Raw genomic sequence first — 22,160 nt, forward strand, 5'->3', positions numbered from 1 at the left:
AAAAAAAAAACTAAGGCAAACATGTATGTAAAAACTGGTAAGATAGTTGTGGAGAATTCCAGAACTAGAGTGAAGATTTCCCTCCCAGTGTATCCTTAACTGTATTAAAATTCAAAGCAATTCCTTATTTCATTAAATGTAGCAAAGTAGGTATTGGTAAGCCTGTTCTGCATAGGACAAAGGATGAAAAAAGAGGGAGTTGAAAAGACTCTCTTCTAAAAGAGAAGGAAAAATATCCTCCGAATCAATTTGAAACAGCAAATTCTTTACCTCGAGTTACCTATCTATGATAGTTGTGCAATGGTTTTAATTCAAAGATTTTTAAAAAGTGCTTTGAGATGCATAAGTGTGCAAATATGGCAGCAGTCCTTAAACCAATACATTTTTTCCAGGATCTAGTTCTAGAGGGCAACTGCAAAATCTCAGGAAAAAAAAGTTAATTTTTCTGAAGCACCTACTTCCTTTGGAATCCAAAATGCTGCATAATTCTGGTTTGTAGTTTGATTACATGCCTTCAAATTGATATCAATTCTAAATCACCACTAGATTTTCTCCATGACGTTCTGTCCCTAATCTGGCCTTTCATGTCCAACGATAGGGAAAAAACGTTGAAGCAGGTGATTGAATATGTGATGCTCAAATTCTTTCAGGTGAATATAAGAGAAAATGAATGGCCATATGGCTAAATGATAATTCTGTCTTTAGAGAAAAGAAAGGGTAGAAAGAATATGGAAGGATGGAGAACAGCAAAGGCATAATTGGGATACCAGGACAGCTTAAGCTTGCTAACATAAAAAAACATCCAAGAAAAATGCATAATAAAGGAGAGAGAGAGAGAGAGAGAGAGAGAGAGAACCCTCCCTTTTATTTACCATATTCTGCACATATAATACTTTTTTGCACATTAATTATGAACTGAAGATTCAATTGAAAAGTACACACAAAATTTACACTTGGTATTTTGCAAAACTTTCTACTTTGCAAAACAAAGAACACAGTATTTTTCTAATATAAGGTGGCACATTAATAAATGATTCCCCCTCATCCCTTTATTATCAATTTCTAATTATATCACTCCCTCATCATGTTTTAGGTGTGTTCAGCAGCAGTGTGCTTCCTCGAACATTGCAGCTTTTCTTCTCTATAATAGGAAAGCAGTTTTATTTATGAATGATCTATGGCAACAATCTAAATTCCCTGCGCCTTTCAATTTCTAGGATGCTTCTCTCTTTCAAAACTCATTTAAAAGAATTGGAAGTGGGAGGAAGTGGAGCTATGTTTCTAAGAAATTATGTCTCTCCATAATTCTGCATTTTGAAATCTTGGAGCATTATACAGTCTCGAGTGCATTTTTTCACAAAGATCTAGATGGGAGAGAGGGATAAAAAAAAATTTAGATAGAAAATTAATCAGTATGAATGAAACTACTAAAGCAAAAAATAAAAAATAAAAATAGAACAATTAAAAATAAGTAAGTACCCTCATTTTATTGAGGAATGTTCCAAAAAGTCTTCTCAAACACTGAAAACAGTGTTTTATTATACAAGAGATAGCAACACTTATCTTTTAAAGACTGAGAAAAAAATAAAACCTATTCAGGTTTCCTTCATTTTAGTATTAAATACCCTCCACCCCAAGAATTTAAGAATTACAAAGTTTTTGGTTTTTATTTTATTTTAGCCATTTACTCAGGCTGTATGAACTTCAACAAAAAGACACTTGCCATTCTTAAGAGAAAATTTAAAAAAAAAAAAATTCCATCCACAACTCAGTGGACTCACTACAGAAACTTAATTCAGCTAAGATTTGGAAGTGAGTAATAACAGCACAGGGCTTTTCACAGTAAACCAGGGAACAGCTTACCCTCGGAAGAATGTAGCATCCTGCCTTTTCACATAAAGAAACAATAACTAAGAAGAGGAAAAAATATCCCAAGACTTACATAACAAACTTATTTTTTTTCTAATTCAGTATAAAAGGCATGTAGGCACCATCTGACAAATCTTGAAATTCAAGAAGGCAAGGGAAAAAAACAAAACATTTATGGACTTTGCAATACTGAGATTAGATCAACATGAGCCGTAGAATGAGCTGGCTGAGTGATTGATGGTGCTCAACCGCACTTTTCAAATATTCTTCTTCCCAGAAAGGTGCAGTCTTGGCTTTAGAAAGAAAATTAATACAGCCAAAGGGGTGCTGAGCTAGGATCTCTTTCAATAATATGCTGAATTTTCTACCTGCAAGAGGGAAAATTTCTGTCTCTTACTCCACGTATGGATTTCTCTCTGAAATAGTACAGCTCATTCTAAGACTTCATTCTGCAACAAAGATAGACCAAGACACTGATTCATCTCATCCAGATCTTCAGTGGGCTGTCAAAAATAATAGCTCAAATCATACAAGCACATTCAATTCATGTTTCCAATTTATTCTTTTGCTTTAGAAATCTTTTCTTCTTTTTCCTCTTCCCTCCTCCCCCCATGTCAATGTAGCAAAACTCATCACATCAAACCCAAATCAGTAGATTCTGGGGGATGGAATGATGTCACAAAGGCTAAAGAATTTTCACTCTAAAGCCCTGAGGGAAAAGAGCAGCCTGGTGAGCAAAAGGGGGGAAAGTATTAACCATTTCTATAGTAGGTGGTCATTGGTTTGCCCATCAAACTAGTTGCTCTAAGGTCAAGAGAATAAGAAAGTAAACATTGCCCCCCTCATGCCACCTTTTCAGTCATTTTAATAAGGTACCCCTCTTCCTCCTCTTGGAGGCGCTCTATTCTGCCCACGAAAAGCTTTCCCGTATGCAGTGGACTGGACTGGGTTTCCCCACGTGTGGCTTGTTCCTGTGTCACTCGAATTTGTTACTCCCACCTCATTGTAGTTATGAACTTTGGCCTCTGAGTGTACCAGTGTATTGTTACTCCCCTCAGTTTTGATGAAGGACTGCCCAACAGCAGAATGTATCGCTAAGGGGACTTGGGTGAAACGGAGGTCCTGGTCCCCAGGGAACTGAACTGATCCTGTGCTCTGGTAACTGCTGGACTCCCTGATGTGACTTGTGGAACCCAGGAAGGTCCTACTTTTCCCCGCAGTTGGGGATGATGTCTCTGTTAAAGTCTGGATGGAATTTCTTTCATCAACATCAAAGTTGCAGCCCTCGGGCCCATCGGTGCAGTAAGTCCTGGATGAAGTTTGTGACTTGGTGTATTCCGAGGAGGGCTTCCCAACTTGGGGTTCCTGCTTTGGGTGGCTCAGCGGCCCTGCCTCTTGCTGGGATAAAAGTTGGAGGAGAGCGGCTGTCATAGCCGGGTTCAACTCCTGAGCTGCATTAGAGTTGTTCTCTTCAGCCAGATTGGGTGGTGGCAGCGGTGGTGGTCCAGGAGGTTCAGGGGGTCTCTTCTCTGGTGGGAGAATGTGAGGACAGGCTGTGGAATGGTTACTTCTTTTAAACACCATCTCATAAGTACATGTGAACAAACATTAAACATTTCAGAAATAGATATAAAGGAAGTGAGCAAATTTAGAGGAAGAGAACATTCTTTCAATAAAATAACTTCCAGATTATCAGACATAAAAAGGATTCCATACTGCAGGACTCAAAAAATCTCGTTCTGAGATCTTTGAGAGCCACTGTCAGTCAGGGTAATAGTAATAGGTATGAAATAGCTGTGTATGCTTTAAAACTTTTTTTAAAGAGATAAACCAAAGCAAAACAAATTTCTGCATGAAAGTTATCTAAATTCTGGGACCCATGTACAAGATAATCATTTCTGTTTTTTACTGTTTATTATACATCTGATTGTCATAGTCAGTTACAAAGATCTAGGCAGGGTACTGAAGCTGCCCCCCCCTCAAAAAAATGGTGTTGAATCCCTCCTTCATCTTCTTAAATTTCAGCAGTCATGGCCCACGTATTTTCAAATACTATGTCTGAAAATAAAATAGCTAAATATACTCCTTTAAACAAATGAAAAGATTATTTTCACTATGAAGAATATCATATAAACAAAAAAATTCCATATAGAATATACAATAGCTCTTCCCATAATCAAACCCATATGGAACATCCAAAAGAAACATATAATGATCCAATTGTACAAGAGACCAAGCAATATGCTGCTCATTTCCATTTTGACAAAATGTAGGGATTCTCCCCATAGTTACCTTAGATATTCCAAACCAGTGCAGCTGATAAGAATGGACCCTCTCCACCAATATTAGCCTAGTTCAGAATAAGGATCTGGCATTTCTACTTCAGTTTAGACTGTGGTAGTTTGTTTCATAAGAAGGGTGAGATGATGGGGCAGGCCTCAGTGGGAGAATCTGTGTCCTCTTATATGTAGAACAGACTTCTTTTGAACTCCTTTCCTTAGCACAGATCAGCAACTATTTTAAGTTCATCTTCATAAAGGGCTTAAAAATTTAATTAGAGTAACATTAACTATAGGTTTTAGTCTTCTAACATTCTAAAGATTAAATGTAGGGTTTCTAAGCACAAAGCTAGAGCAGTAATGAGGAGGACTATGACAGCCTTCTCAGTACTATGCTAGCTTCCATAAAAAAAATGACGAGAGGATATCTGAGCAATCACTTCCCAATTTAACAAGGTACATTCTAAGACTTCCCAGCCTTACATCCTGAAAATTTTTTCATGAGAGGAGCTGGGGCCAAGAGTACACAATATGCTCAAGGTCTTATGACGAGTATTTTCAGGAACCCAAAACTGTCGCCAGATTCCACACACACTCAGAGACGACTACCAGGCTTGGTTAAAGAATATTCAAAGTGTTTTTTATTTACCACATGAAAGACCCATATAATTTTTCCCCCTTAAGTCCTAGGAGCAAGGGGGTGTCACAATTATTTACCTGCAGTTTCCTCCTGAGGCAAAGTGGGGGTTTTCCGTGGCCCCCGTAGATCGCTGTTCTTCTCACTGCTATTCTGCTCTGTATTTGTTGCAGGCTCTTGGGTTTTAATTAGTTGGCTCAGCAAAACTGCCAGAATGCTTTGCATGTCTCCCTGAGTGCCTGCTGCTTCAGGAGCGGATTGTTCCTCAGAGGGACGGGTTGGTGGGGGTGGTTCCTCAACAGATCTTTCCTCTTCAGGCACTTTCTGGGAATCCTGCAGTTGCTGAGTGGTGGTGACTTCATTGAGTGCATTGATAGACTGGTTAAGGGCCTCTAGCTGTTGCTGCATCTCAGGGTTTGAATGAATGTTGAGTAGCTGGGCCATCTGTGGAACACTTAGGTCTGTCTGGCTCTGCAACAAGTTCAGTAAGACAGCTAGCTCACTCTGATTCAGCTGCTGTGTGATGTCACCAAGACCTGCTGCAAACATGAGGCAAGGCATTGGGAAACATAAAAAGAAGCAAAAAGACCTTAGGAAAAATAGAGTAGGAAATTGTCTATATGTAACTCTACCTCTTGCTTACACACATTTAGTGTTATTCTCCCCCTGTCCTTCAAAATTATTTAATGTAAGGACAGAAATGACATGGCAATCCAAGGACATTGGGTGAGTACACAGGGGCAAACAGAAATGTCAGCCAGAGTAATTCAAAATACTGGTGGGAGACTCATTCAGAATGCTTGAGGGAGAACTATCATATAAGCCCAGCTTCTCACACGACATACCAGGACACGATTGTATGCATGCTTTTGGAGCTGAATCTATGGAAACATCTCTCAGTCTGGTATTTTCTGGTCATCTGGAACTCAAGCCTTCATGTTACTGGAGATTATAAAAACTGAAGTTCAGGAAAAGTGGTAATTCACTAATCTGGAGAATCAATTTAGGCTGTAGAACTGGAATGCACAAGTTTCAGTCTTGTTGTGTCTGGCTACAGTTTTATACACCTGCTAATTTGCACTACTGCCTGCTGGAATTGCAGCCTCAGCTCCCTTGGTCCATTTGCCCCATCTGTCTTCAGCTTTACTCTGCTCAATTTAGTGTGGTGGATGATAGATGTCAGGAAAGAGAGAAAAATGAACCTATTAATTTTACTGAAACTCTTCAGAAACTATTAATCCATCAGTCTTTTGGGAAGATCTTCTAAAGTGAGAGCAAAAATCAGCATTTTAGCGATTTATACGATACATTTATAACAGTCTCCAGGACTATTTTTGGTGTGGTTTGCAACCAGGTTCTTGAGTGAGATGTAGTAAATAAATTTTGGAAATCAGTGAAACACTGAGTAAATAACAGAAGGAGACACTAGGACTGGATACTTCAACAGTCCTTGAACGGTTATAAATTGTAGGAGTGTGCCTCAATGACTAAAATAATTGTGTATCTCAAAAGTAAATCTGACAAAGAATTTCACTCAAGCTGGAGACCATTCTTCAATAATTCAATATAGATTTTATCACATGCAAAATTTAAAAACCTCTCTGCATAATTTTATTAATAAAATATAGTCAATGATCAGTAGGGACTGCAAAGTCTATATTGTAATTTCACAGGAGTAGACTTCTAATAATATGGACTCAGTTTACTGTGATTCACAAATTTCATTTTAGGATTTATATTGCATTGATTATGTTTCTAGATATGCATGTTTTGCTTAGAGTTTAAGAGTGATGTTCAAATTTTTAAACTGATAATAGTGTATTCAATTATTCACAATTATATTCTGGAAAATTATCATCTCTATGACATTTGTAAATCCCTTGCTTACTTTATCCCTTTTGGTTTTTTTCCTTCTTTGTTTATATATTTATCTGAAATGTGTAATGAGGTAAAGGTAAAAAGTAAAGGTTTCCCCTATCCAGCCGTGTCTGATTCTAGAGGGCAGTGCTCATCTCGTTTCTTGGCTGAGGGAGCCAGCATTGTCCAAAGACATTTCTGTGGTCATGTGGCCAGTGTGACTATACACCAAGGCGCAGGGAACACTGTTACCTTCCCATCGAAGTGGTACCTATTTATCTACTTGCGTTTGCATGCTTTCAAAACTGGTAGGTGGACAGGAACTGGGGCAAGTAAGGGAACTCACCCCAAGGCACAGCACTCTTGTCTTGAACTTGGGCTATCAGCTTTCCAGTTGACAAGCTCAGCGTCTTTAACCACTGAGCCACCACACCCCCAAAAGACAGTTATAAGAAATGTTTAGTAAAAACATATTAAAGGAGACCCAGGTCCTGAACTGGCACAAGTAAACCTTGTCTGAAAAACACATTCTACTGATTGAAGTTAATACATGATACATATATATATATATATATATATTTTCAAATAGCTAATAAAGAATTTTAGGGAGGCTGAAATGATCATTTTGAACTTCTTATGTTCTCATCAGTCAGTCATACCCTTTATAAAGGGAAGGGAAATAAAAGTCTCCCTGGAGGAACATTGTCCATAGGGTCGCGATGGGTCGGACACGACTTCGCAGCTAACAACAACAACAAATATATATATATATATATATATATATATATATATATATATATATATATATATATATATATATATATATATATATATATATATATATATATATATATATATATATATATATATTACACATGTGAATGGAAATTTATACACATGTAAAATGGTAGTTATTTCCATCAAACACTGCTAAACTGAAATCAATCAATTCAATTTTCCTCCAACCCAAATTCAATACTTTAATCATAACCTCCTGTTTTAATTTAACATTGTAATAGTATATATCAGTAACTACAATAATAAAAGATTATTATACCAGTTTTTATGCTGTTTCTTATAATTTGATTTCCTTGAGAGCTATTTCAGAAGAAATTAATTGAAGATGTGATACATTTAACATTTGCAATTGGTTTACCTTTTACCCATGCTATGATGCATAACCCTTTTCAAAATTATTACTTATGATTTTGAATTCCCAACTATTTAAGTGTGCAAAAAATCCTGCCAATTAATTAAAGCTTGAAGGATTTTCCTAGGTTTTGAACTAACCAAATGAGTCTCCAGCACCAGGTTGCGTTTTGATCTGAGCAGGCTGGGGGGGTATTGGGCTGCTATGATTCTTGATAGCTTCAGTGCTTATTACAGAGGCTGTGTCCTTCCGGGAAACCTTTGCCAAAGGGGGCTCCTCCACCACAATCCCACTTTGCCGTTGCCGTCGGCGTTTCTTACTCCAGAGTTCATGACAATCCTGCCAACGAGGGAGGCTAGAAAGATAATACAAAAACATTAGAAACAAACAATCAAGATAAAAATTCTAATATTAGATTATTATTGGTATTTCTCTCATCTTAGGTGATGTTTACCCCAATAATCCAACACAAAACCCCTCTTCTTTCTCATGTGTTAGCAACTCTTATATAAGTCAAAAGGGAGATCATTTGGGGTGAGTGAATGAGAGGAGGAATAAGCTTTGTCTTAAACTTCAGAAAACGCTTTAAAGATATATAGAAGCCACAAGAATTGCACTACTTTTTTAAAGTTTAGGGCATATATATACAGTCATGGCCGAAATTGTTGGCACCCCAGAAATTTTTCCAGAAAATCAAGTATTTCTCACAGAAAAGTATTGCAGGAACACATGTTTTGCTATACAAAGGTTTATTCCCCTTGTATATATTGGAACACAACAAAAAAAGGCAGGAAAAAAAGCAAATTGGACATAATGTCAAACAAAACTCCAAAAATGGGCTGGACAAAATTATTGGCACCCTTAACTTAATATTTGGAAAAGATAACTGAAATCAGTCGCTGTCTGGCTCTGCAACAAGTTCAGTAAGACAGCTAGCTCACTCTGATTCAGCTGCTGTGTGATGTCACCAAGACCTGCTGCAAACATGAGGCAAGGCATTGGGAAACATAAAAAGAAGCAAAAAGACCTTAGGAAAAATAGAGTAGGAAATTGTCTATATGTAACTCTACCTCTTGCTTACACACATTTAGTGTTATTCTCCCCCTGTCCTTCAAAATTATTTAATGTAAGGACAGAAATGACATGGCAATCCAAGGACATTGGGTGAGTACACAGGGGCAAACAGAAATGTCAGCCAGAGTCATTCAAAATACTGGTGGGAGACTCATTCAGAATGCTTGAGGGAGAACTATCATATAAGCCCAGCTTCTCACACGACATACCAGGACACGATTGTATGCATGCTTTTGGAGCTGAATCTATGGAAACATCTCTCAGTCTGGTATTTTCTGGTCATCTGGAACTCAAGCCTTCATGTTACTGGAGATTATAAAAACTGAAGTTCAGGAAAAGTGGTAATTCACTAATCTGGAGAATCAATTTAGGCTGTAGAACTGGAATGCACAAGTTTCAGTCTTGTTGTGTCTGGCTACAGTTTTATACACCTGCTAATTTGCACTACTGCCTGCTGGAATTGCAGCCTCAGCTCCCTTGGTCCATTTGCCCCATCTGTCTTCAGCTTTACTCTGCTCAATTTAGTGTGGTGGATGATAGATGTCAGGAAAGAGAGAAAAATGAACCTATTAATTTTACTGAAACTTCCTACAACCATCAATAAGCTTCTTACACCTCACCCGGAATTTTGGACCACTCTTCCTTTGCAAACTGCTCCAGGTCTCTCTTATTGGAAGGGCGCCTTTTCCCAACAGCAATTTTAAGATCTCTCCACAAGTGTTCAATGGGATTCAGATCTGGACTCATTGCTGGCCACTTCAGAACTCTCCAGCGCTTTCTTGCCATCCATTTCTGGGTGCTTTTTGACGTATGTTTGGGGTCATTGTCCTGCTGGAAGACCCAAGATCTTGGACGCAAACCTAGCTTTCTGACACTGGGCTCTTCAGTGTGACCCAAAATCCTTTGGTAATCCTCAGATTTCATGATGCCTTGCACACATTCAAGGCACCCAGTGCCAGAGGCAGCAAAACAATCTCAAAACATCATTGAACCTCCACCATATTTCACTGTAGGTACTGAGTTCTTTTCTTTGTAGGCCTCATTTCATTTTTGGTAAACAGTAGAATGATGTGCTTTACCAAAAAGCTCTATCTTGGTCTCATCTGTCCACAAGACGTTTTCCCAGAAGGATTTTGGCTTACTTAAGTACATTTTTGGCAAACTGTAATCTTGTTTTTTTATGTCTGTGTCAGCAGTGGGATCCTCCTGGGTCTCCTGCCATAGCGTTTCATTTCATTTAAATGTCGATGGATAGTTTGCGCTGACACTAATGTCCCTGAGCCTGCAGGACAGCTTGCATTCCTTTGGAACTTGTTTGGGGCTGCTTATCCACCATCCGGACTATCCTGCGTTGCAACCTTTCATCAATTTTTCTCTTCCATCAACGACCAGGGAGATTAGCTACAGTGCCATGGGTTGCAAACTTCTTGATAATGTTGTGCACTGTGGACAAAGGCAAATCTAGATCTCTGGAGATGGACTTGTAACCTTGAGATTGTTGATATTTGTCCACAATTTTGCTTCTCAAGTCCTCAGACAGTTCTCTTCTCCTCTTTCTGTTGTCCATCTTAGTGTGACACACACAAACACACAATGCAAAGACTAAGTGAACTTCTCTCCTTTTTATCTGCTTTCAGGTGTGATTTTTATATTGCCCACACCTGTTACTTGCCTCAGGTGAGTTTAAAGGAGCACCACATGCTTGAAACAATCTTGTTTATCCACAATTTTGAAAGGTTGCCAATAATTTTGTCCGGCCCATTTTTGGAGTTTTGTTTGATATTATGTCCAATTTGCTTTTTTCCCTCCCTTTTTTGTTGTGTTCCAATACACACAAAGGGAATAAACCTGTGTATAGCAAAACATGTGTTCCTGCAATACTTTTCTGTGAGAAATACTTGATTTTCTGAAAAAATTTCTGGGGTGCCAACAATTTCGGCCTTGACTGTATCTCAAAGGCCATTTCAATAAATAAAATTTGGAATTACAGGAAAATGTGGCTTGAATCTAGGCATGTCTATTTTTTTCTTTGATTAAACCATTATCTCCTTGCCTCATCTACCTATAGCTCCAGAGACTGCATAAGGACCTTGACCAAAAAAGGGTGGGAGGTGGCTGTGCACACACATATCACAGGAATAAAGGAGATAGCCAGCAGCATCTTTATATGTACAAGAAAAAGCAGACATCAGGAATGAAATACAAGGTAGGTAATTGTTAGCCACGGGTGTCAAACTTGCTGTGTCACATGACATGTCAGACATATCGCGACTTTTTTTGCATTGCCGGAGGTGGAGTGGAAGCAGCCTCCATATGATGCAACCAGCCTGCAGGCCAGCAGTTTAACACCTCTGTTCTAAGCCATCCTCCAAATTTGAACTAGCTTATAAACCAAGGGAAGTTTTCTTTTTTTCTTTAGTAGGATACTTACTCTGGAGGATCCATCTTGCTGATATCAACATCTTTTAGGAAATCACTCTGCAAGGCTTGCTCTGCTGTACATCGTTTATTGGGGTCCAGTGTTAGCATATGGTCTAGCAAGTCAAGGGCAGCAGAAGGAATGCTAGAAGATAAAAAGAATATGGGGAGGGGAGCCCAGAGTTGCCACAATAATCAGCACTGCTATTTATTTATTTCTCAACCACTCATCTTACTTAGGGAATGGACCTGGGTAGTCTACAATGTAATCTATATATAAACATATAAAATCAACATTAAAATATTTAAATTAATTTAAGATTAAAAAATTTAAATGGTGGTTAATAGGTTTTGCCCCATTTTGCAATCTTTCTCGCTACAGTTGTTATGTGAATCACTGAAGTTGTTAAGTTAGTAACAAAGTTAAGTAAATCTGGCTTTCCCATTATTTCAGAAGGTTGCAAAAGGGATCACATGACCTCAGAACATTGCAAACATCATAAATATGTTGTCAAGCATCTGAATTTTGATCACATGACCATGGAGATGCTGCAATGGTTGTAAGTGTGAAAAATGGTCATAAGTCATTTTTTCAGTGCCATTGTAACTTTGAATGTTGTAAATCAAGAATTACCTATACTGCAATTTGATACTTGCGAGTGCATGATTTTGGTAATTTGTGCTTCAAACCCATGTGTTTATCATTATCAACTGTAAAGTGTTTGCCTCAAGAACTGCTATTAGTCAAAGCAGATGTTTCTGGATTACATGGACAAATTTGATTTCGTATTAGTCAACTTTGTATGCTCTTTTAAAAATCAATCCAATACCCAGCTTCCGGTTCCGGCGCTGGCAGACGTGTGAGGCGATCGCTCCTCACATCGTCTGGCTTTCTTTCGCCGGAAAGCCCCTGTAAGGGGTCGAAAGTCACCCTGGAGGGGCAACGAGCGGGGAAGAGGATCCTCCGATCTCTTGTGGAAGGGCGGCAGCCCTCCCGTCGACTTGGAGCAGCTCTTTCGACCGACGAAGAAAGGATCGGCCACTCCCATGGCTATCACTCATCCCATGGCCATCACTCCCATCACTTATGCCATTTCCTGCTGAGGCCAAACTTACAATCAAGCACTTGAAAGCACAGCGGAGGAACTGGGTGAGAACTGCCTTCTCCTTATCCCAACTTTTTACTTTTTTCCTGTTAAAAGCCCTTTGAATCTGCTTCCCCCTGCGAGGAGAGAGGGAAGGGAACTTTTTTTTCACCCTCTTAAATAGCAGTGTTTGAATACACTGGGGAAAAAAAACCTTGAAAAATATAATTAACTAATTGGACCCAAATCCATTCTACATTTGGCGACCCAAAAGCCCCTATCTTCACAGGAACTGGCTACTTTATGTATTTGACAAAAAAAGAGGAAAAAAAGAAAAAAGATGAACTAGAACTTAAATTTGATAAAAGCCTACTCTGTCTGAAAAGGATTCTAAATAACTCTGGGGACATCTTGTGGCTAAGCCTGGTACAGCAAGTGTACATCATGGCAAATAAATCTGTTTACAACTTAGATCTGTCCTTGGCACCAAAGATAAAAACTTAAAACAGCTGGGAGGTGAATTTGGCTTTTAAGATCTGTGGAGGTGAACATTTACTGACTCTTATTTAAAAATTAGCCTCCACTAAAAGACTATCTATAACTATTCAAGAAATGGAGGGAGACCAGCTACAAACTTCGATTGACTATAAGCTTATACTTTTAAAAAAATCTCGAAGTCACTGAGATAATTAACTCCAGACTGAAAGATAAAGGCGCTAGCTTGAAACCACAAACTGAAACCCAGACTCCAACTAAAGAACTTACAATCCAGAAAACAACAAAATTGGAATAAACTACAATTAAGACAGAGGAATATAAGGAACAACAACAAGATATTGAAAAATGTAATACCCAGATTGTGACTCCATCCAAAGAACCTACAATTTCAAAAGTACAAGGAACTACAACTAAGACAGAGAACCTTAAGGAACAATAAGAAGATATGGAAAAATTTAATACTCAAATCTTGACTCCATCTAAAGAGCCTACAATTTCAAAAGTATATGAAGCGGAAGATAGTAATGCCAAAATAGAGGATGCTAAAGATCAACAAAGACAGCCTATCGAAAGCCTAGACAACCAAGCAGCAACTACAAAATTGGATACGACCTTATTTTATTATTTATTTATTTTATTAGATTTATATACCACCCTTTCCCGAAGGACTCAGGGCGGTTTACAGGGTATTTAAAACAACCAGTACAAAAGTTAAAAACAAATTAAAAAAGATTAAATCATCCCTAAAATTAAAAACCCGTTAAAAATTCTCAGCCTGGGCTGGAGAGCTCAAAGAGCCAGATGAACTTAGAGGAAGGAAGAGACCAGACCAAACTGAAGATATAGACACTAGAGCAAATACAGAGATTTGAATCAACAGGGCAACAACCTAATGATTACAAATGGATTATTGATGGTTAGATGGTCTCCTATCAAACAATATGTGCTGGAACGAAGGGAGACCTATCTGACAACCTAAAGGTTTTGGTCTGGAAACCTGGTTGGCAGAAAAAGAAAGCTAGTCAGGTTTAAAAAATGATCTGTTAGAGAGTTACCAAAGGCTACTCTTTTAGTAATGTGTGATCTATTAGGATGTGACATAGAAAATGTTTATGAGACAAAATTAGAATATGCTTATGTATCTACTAGGCTTAGATATTATAATTTGTGTACTGAAATAACAGAAATTTGGGTTATGGATGCTATTATCAATGTTAAAGGATATTCAAATACTTCAACTAAGAACTAAGAATTAGGTAAAAATCAAAACAGAATTTGGATATGTATAAGTAGAAGTAGATTGATAAATGTAAGTTATTGTATTGGTAACGTGTGATGTATCAGGATGAGAAATAGAAAATGTTTATGAAATGTAGAGTTTACCCATATATGTATTGTGTGTATCTTAGATTTTACAATTTTTGTGTAGTGAAATAACGGAAACTTGGGTTCTGTATGTTATTCTGGATGTTAAAGGCTAAACTTGAACACTATAAAACAAAAAGAAATTAGGTAAAATTTAAAAACAGGACATGGATATGTATAATTAAAATTGGACTGACAAATGTTTTAACCAACCATGTTATTCTTAGAAATCTACTAGTTTAAGCATGTTATATTAAATGTTAAGGGAAATAGAGAAGGATGTTCTGATAATGTAACCTGAATTTTGTACTAAAAACTCTGTTACTGAACTTTTGATTACCAAGTCACCATGATGCTTTCTAAATATTTGGATGTTAAACTGGAAAACCAATAAAACTTGTTTAAAAAAATTAAATCCAATACACCAGCTCTAGAAGAAGAGATGGGACAATCTTTAACTGGTATCAGCAGCGTTGGGATTAAATCACTGAAAATTGAGGCCACATGTATAGATTTGTTCATTTCTTTCCTGTTTAAAGCCTACTGCCTCAGGATATGGATTTAATGCTCTTTGCTGATTGACTAGATGATTATGCCTCCATTCATTTCGATTAGATGTACATGACTGGGGTATACATAGTAATTCAAATGAATGTATAATTTATATGGTGATAAAAGGGAATAGGATTTGGGAATTTGGCAGCAAAATTTATATTTACTCAAATCCACATGCCTTCTCCTTTCAACTCAAGACACAACTGAGATGAATAAACAGTGATATCAGCACCGATTATTTATCAAAAATCAGTACTAATAATTGGGAGTCCCAATCCTTTAAATGAGACCTTGTAGCATATTTTAAGTTCATCTTTTATATTTTCCCAAACATTAGTTGCCTAAGAATGGATACTTTGAGTGAAAAATGTTCTCAAGTATGGAAAAAAGCTATTTGTATTTTTTTCCCATTATGCTAGATGGATGTAATCACTCCTCCCCCTTTATTCAAGACACTTATTGGACACTACTCAACACAATTAAGGGCTGAAACAGGTAAAAGTCCCCATTTCCTCTCTTAATTCTCATCTAGAATCCACCAAAAATCTGTGGTTTTAGGCCCATTAATGTTTTACTGGAAGTTCACAGGTATCTATAGTCCAATACAATTAACAATACACACTGGGCCAAATAAAATTATCTGCAACTGCAATAAGCAAGCATGAGATATAGTTGCCAACAAATTCACCCTTCTCTCTTTTCCATCCTCAAAAATTGGTCTAGAAACCAGCAGACTGTGTGTTTTAATCCTGCCTTAGGAGTGAAGGCTGACTGAATGACTTTAGGCTAGTCACTCTTTTATCAGACCAACTCACTTCACAGGGTTGTTGAGGTGATATAAAAAAGGAGGAGGAATATTAGGTATGTTTGCCACTTTGAGTTATTTATAAAGATTAAATTAAATTTATTATAAAAGCAGGATATTGTTTTTAAAACAGTTACTTCCCAAAAGTCTTAACGTGTTTTCTGAAAGGGAAGATCCCAAGCAAGCTTTTTAAGGAAGAAAAGTGGATAGCCTCTGTACCACTACATTATCTCATATTCACAGAGACAGCATACAGAAATAAAAAACTAGATATTGTGCTTTGTAGTACTGTATTAAACATTAGGACATACTGCATACAATGCTGTGCTCTCACCGAAAGAACAGTACATAAACTTACAAAGAAAACTCCTCCCGCAGGCGCCTACGATATTGTTTCTTAGGTTTCATGGTGTTGAAGTACGGGAGTTTGATGACATCTGGCCATGCAGCTGGACATGGACTCCCACAAAGACGGCTGCAAAGAAATGTAAACACAGTTTTGAATCTCTAAATAAAAATAATACTTGAATTACAGTCTCTCAGTTCTGTGGTTATGTATCGTTTAATAGCATGCAATATGGAGAAAAGATGGGTGATTATATAAGACTCTCTTTGAGATATTTTAAATATCTTGAAGGATTCATAATTAGCTATTGGCCTAGACTTTAAAACTGAAGTAAAAAGGGCACCAGGAAAAATAAAATGAAATATAATTTCAATAGCAAGAGTGAAATTTCCATTAGTCATCTCTAAATGCATAAGAAACACAAAGAGCCTTTTTTTGGTGGTATTTAAAACACCCATTCATATAAAACAGCAAATTGAACATCCTGATAACATACAGTACATTTATTTGCCACCCATCTAATATCCAACAATTCTGGGTGGCTTACAACATAAAAAACATTGGAAAAACATTAAAATCATCCATTATAAAAACACAGCAAATAAAAAAGATTTAACAAATAAAATCAATGAGACAAGATGGCAAAGAAGGGAGCCAAACACCGGGGGCGGGGGGGGATTGAGTTTTAACTAGTGAACCACCTCCAGTGGGAAGCTCTCCCATAGGGTTCCCAAGCCATCTGGCAGGGCCAGATCTTGAGGCTCTTTAAAAACAGAGGGCAGGAACCACAGCAGAGGTGGCTCTTCTCCTGGATCCCGCCAGCTGAAATTCCTTGGCTGACGGGATCTATAGTATGCCCCCTCTGCCAGCACAGGTGGGGCGAGCCATGATTAAGATTAGCTAAAGAAGACACTTGTAGATGAATAATAAAAATGTATTTATTTATTTATTTATTTAACTCAAATACTGCCCATCTCACCAATAAGGTGACTCTGGGCCAAGGCAATGGATTTCAGATTTTAGAAAGATTCCTAAGAAGGATTAAGTTACTTGAGCAGAGACTGGTGTTCCAGAGAAGACTTTGCAGCAGATGAAACTGTAAACACTTTTTTCCCAAGAAACAGCAGATGTTATGTGAGCAGCTAAATAAGCCACATGGCAATTCTTTTCTGCCCTGGCCTCTTCCCCAACTTTGTATGGTATTTAAAGGGAGCCTAAATGCTGGCTTCTAGTCATCTAACAGCACCATTAGAACCAGAATTCAAAATTATAGATAGGAATAAGCTGCACATACAGAATTCTGGGTTCCTGTCTCCTGACGAGTGGATTACTAAGCTGGAAACAGGGACTCACAATATAGGATACAATTACATAAGTTCAAAAAAACTCAAGAAAAACATTTTTCTGGCATCTAAGTACATTTCTAACATGAACAACAGCTGGTTCATATTGTTCCTAGATCTGATATGGACCTAATATAATTGCTTGCAATTCTAGAAAATATCAGAGCTATGGCAGAATACACAAACTACTTTCTGTGCCCAATCTCCTTTCTATCATTCACAGAATGCTTTACCTGATTAATTCAAGCTGGGACAACTCAAGATTAGCTTGAAAAATAGGTTTCTTTGTAAACAGTTCCCCAAGGATGCAACTAGGAAGAAAACAGAACAAGCTAAAACACCAACAGCAGAAATTGGGGTATTTGGGGGGAGGGAGGGATGGCAAGCTTCTCTTGGGTACCTAGGGATCTTATTAAATATCTAGCAAATTGCCAATGAAAACTGCATGCAAAGGACCTATCTGCATTTACAGAGCAGCATTTCCCATTGCCTTGTGGAAGAGATAGCTCTTCATCATTTCTGAAGAAAATTATTTCCATGAACTATAGTAGTATTTTAATTCACATTTATAAAAAGGAACAATAAAATATCTTAAATACAAAAACCTAAAGGATTCTTTTTTAAAAAAGTGAACTCTTGCATGTGCTTGGGGCTTTCATCCAAAAAAACAGCAAAAATTTAGATATATCATAGTTACTTAAGGTGGATCAAAACTAAATGGAATTTCTGCCACACTATGTTTAAAGCTTGAAGTATGAACCGCTCAGATAATAGCCATAAGTTAGCATCAGACACCAAAGCATGGAAGCGTCACTGGCTTACCCACAGCTCCAGACATCTATAGCTGGTGTATAACGCTCCTCGCCTAGCAGCAACTCTGGTGGTCGATACCATAACGTAATGACTTTATTGGTATATGGACGGCTAAGTGAGAAAACAATTATAAAAAACGTTTAGGTTCAATAATTCTGTAAGAATCAAACTAAACAGAAGTATATTAGAAGGTACAATCAACAGAGCAACTATTGATTATTTAAGCAGCATTTTTAAGCCACTACAAATTTCATTTAAAGTCATCCTCGAATCCAATCTGAAGCATTCATAATGAAAGAGATCAAGATACAGTTGCAGAATACATAATTTGGAATATGCAGATACCTGCATATCACAACTCAGAGACAGGAAATAAACTGTTTCTGATCTCACTCTCCTCTTTACAGAAAATCATCACATCTCAGGCATTCAAGGATACATTCATTAATTAAAAAAAAGATAGGTCAATCTTTCTCTGATACATTTTAAACAAAATTAGGAAAATCTCTGCTTTTAATTGTCAGGGATCTAAAGCTCAAAATAATTCGCTAATGGTTTCAATACGTTTAAGACTAAGGTGGATTATAAATAAACTATAAATTTAATTATAAGTTCAAAACATAACCAAGAAGATTAACAACCAACAAACAGGCAAAAACAATGCAATCACTAACACCAATGACTCAAAAAGAGAGACAACAAAGAAAACTCCTATATGTTTGTTTGCAATTGAATTCAATAGGGTTTGTACGGCAGTCTATCCAGGTGTATTATGTGTAAAATATCAGCCTATGCTTCTCTTAAACAGCTTACCTTTCTTCTGAACTGTAAAGTCGGGCAAGACCGAAGTCAGCCAGCTTGATCTGCCCACTGCAAAAAAATAATTGTGAACATTTTACACAAAAGAGCAACAATACATAAACAAGAATTACTGAATTTGCAGCAGGTACCTGTAAGTCACACTTTCAAGACAGAGAAATCTCCTACAGAAGAGATTCCCCAGAAAATTATCCTACAAATTTATAGATATAACTCTATTTTTCAACTACAGAATCTATATTTTTATAGAAGTTTTGGGGCAGCGTGAACTACATTTCAAGTCGTTCATCAGTTGACTTTTTTCTTTTTCCAGTGTAATAGTGGGCTAAATATGCAGCAGGGGGAGAGTTAACAAATGGTGAAGGAAACTAATTAATAAATAGCCTCAGAATTTTTAAAATATCAGGACCTGATCCAACAACTCTGCTGAGGTCAGTTGCCCTTTGCCTTTTCTCTCTCTGAATTATTTCCATAATGATAACATGAACCCAATGGGAATCCAATGTTTTAAGCAGTTCTCTGGGTGAGATTAGATTAAAAAATATTAAATAAGACAAATATTCATGACAAATCCCCCTTTGCTGTGAAAATGTATATAGGAACTCATATTGTGCCACCATAAGAAAGGTTTATGCATTAAATATTCTGATAAAAAAACCTAGGACCATGGTGGCGAACCTATGGCATGCGTGCCACAGTTGGCACCCAGAGCCCTCTCTGTGGGCACGCACGCCGTTGCCCCAATCCTAGGCCTTCAGCTGGGTTTTATAAAACCTTTTTGCTTTAGGCCTCCGCCGCCGTATGCAAAAAAAAAAAGTTCAATCAATTTCAACTTCTCGCAGGTAAAAAAAATCTCGCAAAGTTGGAATTGATTGAACTTTTTAGTCCCACCCAGTCGGTTGTTACCACCGCAACCACACCCACCCAATGGACCACGCCCACCCAATGGGCCACACCAACACAATGGGCCATGCCCACCCAGCACCCAACAATACATAAGTAGGTTTTGGGTTGCAGTTTGGGCACTCGGTCTCTAAAAGGTTCGCCATCACTGACCTAGGAGCTATTTTTTTTTTTAAAAAAAAAATATTTCTCTACCCCGGGGAGGGGGGGCACGCAAACTGCTGGTTTCATCATACTGAAGCCACGCCCACCCCATTGACGGCAATGCAAAAAGTGTCGTGATATGTCGCGACCCATCACGTGATGCGGCGAGTTTGACACCTGTGATCTAGCCTATCTCACCCAAAATGACTCTAGGTAGCATGATTGCTTAGCAGAAATGGCAGCCAGCTACTGCTATGTATATCAAAGAGAGATGTAACTCAAATGAACAAACGTGAAACACATTTTAATTGATGGAATGATGGCAATAAAGCAGTCACATAGATCTCCATTATAAATGTGTTTCATGATACTGGTATATTAATAAGTAAAAACTACTTTTTGCTTTCAAATTATTACCAGAGCAGACAAAAGCATACAGAGCAAAGTATCTTCCTCATATCTCAGGCAGGGTAAGAATACAAAGAACATTTTTTAAATATACTGGACAGAACACTGAGAAAACAAATTTTCAGTTCCCATACAAAGTCATCTAATTCATGTACTATAAAATAAATTTACCCATTACCTGTTGTTTAATAAGATATTGGAACATTTGATATCTCGATGAAGAAAGTTTTTTTTGTGACAATAGTCCAGTCCCTCCATCAACTGCTTCATGAATGATTTGATATGGTCCTCTGAGAAATGCACCAACCCAGATTCTAGCAATCCCATGAGGTCATGGTCCATATATTCAAATACAAGATAAAAGGCACCTACCAGAAAATGAAAAAGAGAAAACACCATTTTTATTTAAGAATAAAAGTATGAATATTTAGCATATCAAATACCCTAGGAAAATTCTAAAGTAGATTATGCCATAAGTATGAAAATGTAAATGCCATAAATGTTTCATCTCACTTAGTATTCATTATCAAGACAATTGTATCTGCATTTCTATATTCTAAAGAAAATTTAAATCCTAATAATAGCAATATTCCTCTCCTTACCTGTTATTAAAGTTAACCTAATTATTTTACATAGTACAGAACTCTTAAAATTTCACAAAAGATCCTCAAGCTGAATAGGAAACTTCTTAGCCAGATATTTGTTATAAAGTAAGCTACTGATGTTCTGGCAATCTAGACAAAATATCTCCTCAAAATAGATTAAGTTTTTTAGGTACAAAGCATGTTTATTACTGCTAAATAAGCCAGCAAATTTGAAATGCAGGTCATAAACTCATAATCTATTTCCAAATAATCTCCTCTGACAATGAATACCTTTGTCCTTCTTGAAATCCAGTGCATCTTGTTTGTCTGTAACAATTTCCTTCATGTTGACAACACTCTGATGAATCAACTGCCTGAGAATCTTGATTTCACGGATAGCTGTAATAGGGAAGCCTTCCTTTTCATTGTCCAGCCTTACTTTTTTCAAAGCCACCAATTCACCTGCCAAATACAGATCACAGCAAACAATAAAAATAATAATAGTTAAAAGAAACAACAGAAATGAAAAATAGGATCTGCTGAAACATGTTTCTCTCTGTCAATTATCTGAGTAGACAATGTCAAACACAAGTAGTCTGCGTCTTAGGATCATTTAATGACCATTCAGTTACAACAGACTTGAAAAAAAATCTATTTACAACCTGTCCTCAGAACTAGGAAAGCCACACACACATACCCTATGGTCACATGATCTTGTTTCAGACACCTGGCAATCACTTGCATTTACGACCAATCCTGTGATCACATGACTACAATTTGTGACATTTTTGTCAGTTCCCAGCAAAAAATGTCCATTCAGAAGAATGGATTTGCTTAAAGACCATGTGATTGTTTAACAACCTTGCATTATTTATTTATAAAATTTATTTACTTATAAAATTTATTGGAAATTTATTATTTTTATTTATTATGTATTTTTATTAAAAATATTATATTGTAAAAAGTTATAAAATCGCGTCTAGTCATGTGGTGCCTTCACTTACAATCACAACAACTTACGATCGAAATTCTAGTCCGAACTGCGATTGTAGGTCAAGGATTACCCATACAATGAAAACTTTTTATCAGAACAACACCGGGGATATTAGAAGTATAAAAACTTTCATATTTCAGAACCTTTATTTCCATATTTGGAATTAATACCATAATTTGTATTTTGAATTGATTGCTATTGAGATTAAGAGAGC

At 37.2% G+C, this 22,160-nt stretch overlaps 1 protein-coding gene across 3 annotated transcripts in view; it reads right to left on the reverse strand.

The window, feature by feature from the left end:
• The window catches only part of CDK12 (cyclin dependent kinase 12), a 70,814-nt gene that overhangs the window by 27,757 nt on the left and 20,897 nt on the right, over positions 1 to 22,160 (reverse strand). Inside the window, exons 5-14 of one of the 3 annotated variants that reach the window (XM_083379292.1) lie at positions 21,244 to 21,414; positions 20,547 to 20,736; positions 18,908 to 18,964; positions 18,104 to 18,205; positions 17,515 to 17,592; positions 15,951 to 16,067; positions 11,298 to 11,429; positions 7,933 to 8,147; positions 4,866 to 5,324; positions 459 to 3,398 (exon numbers count right to left, since the gene is read on the reverse strand). In XM_083379292.1, the coding sequence (XP_083235418.1) occupies positions 2,734 to 3,398; positions 4,866 to 5,324; positions 7,933 to 8,147; positions 11,298 to 11,429; positions 15,951 to 16,067; positions 17,515 to 17,592; positions 18,104 to 18,205; positions 18,908 to 18,964; positions 20,547 to 20,736; positions 21,244 to 21,414 (2,186 nt within the window). In that variant the 3' untranslated portion in view covers positions 459 to 2,733. Of the gene's footprint in view, positions 1 to 311; positions 3,423 to 4,865; positions 5,325 to 7,932; positions 8,148 to 11,297; positions 11,430 to 15,950; positions 16,068 to 17,514; positions 17,593 to 18,103; positions 18,206 to 18,907; positions 18,965 to 20,546; positions 20,737 to 21,243; positions 21,415 to 22,160 lie in introns of those variants that run through there. The other 2 variants (XM_083379291.1, XM_083379293.1) reach the window with 2 other exon arrangements.

The sequence above is a fragment of the Vipera ursinii genome, assembly GCF_947247035.1.
Source record: "Vipera ursinii genome assembly, chromosome: Z".
Lineage (NCBI taxonomy): Eukaryota > Metazoa > Chordata > Lepidosauria > Squamata > Viperidae > Vipera > Vipera ursinii.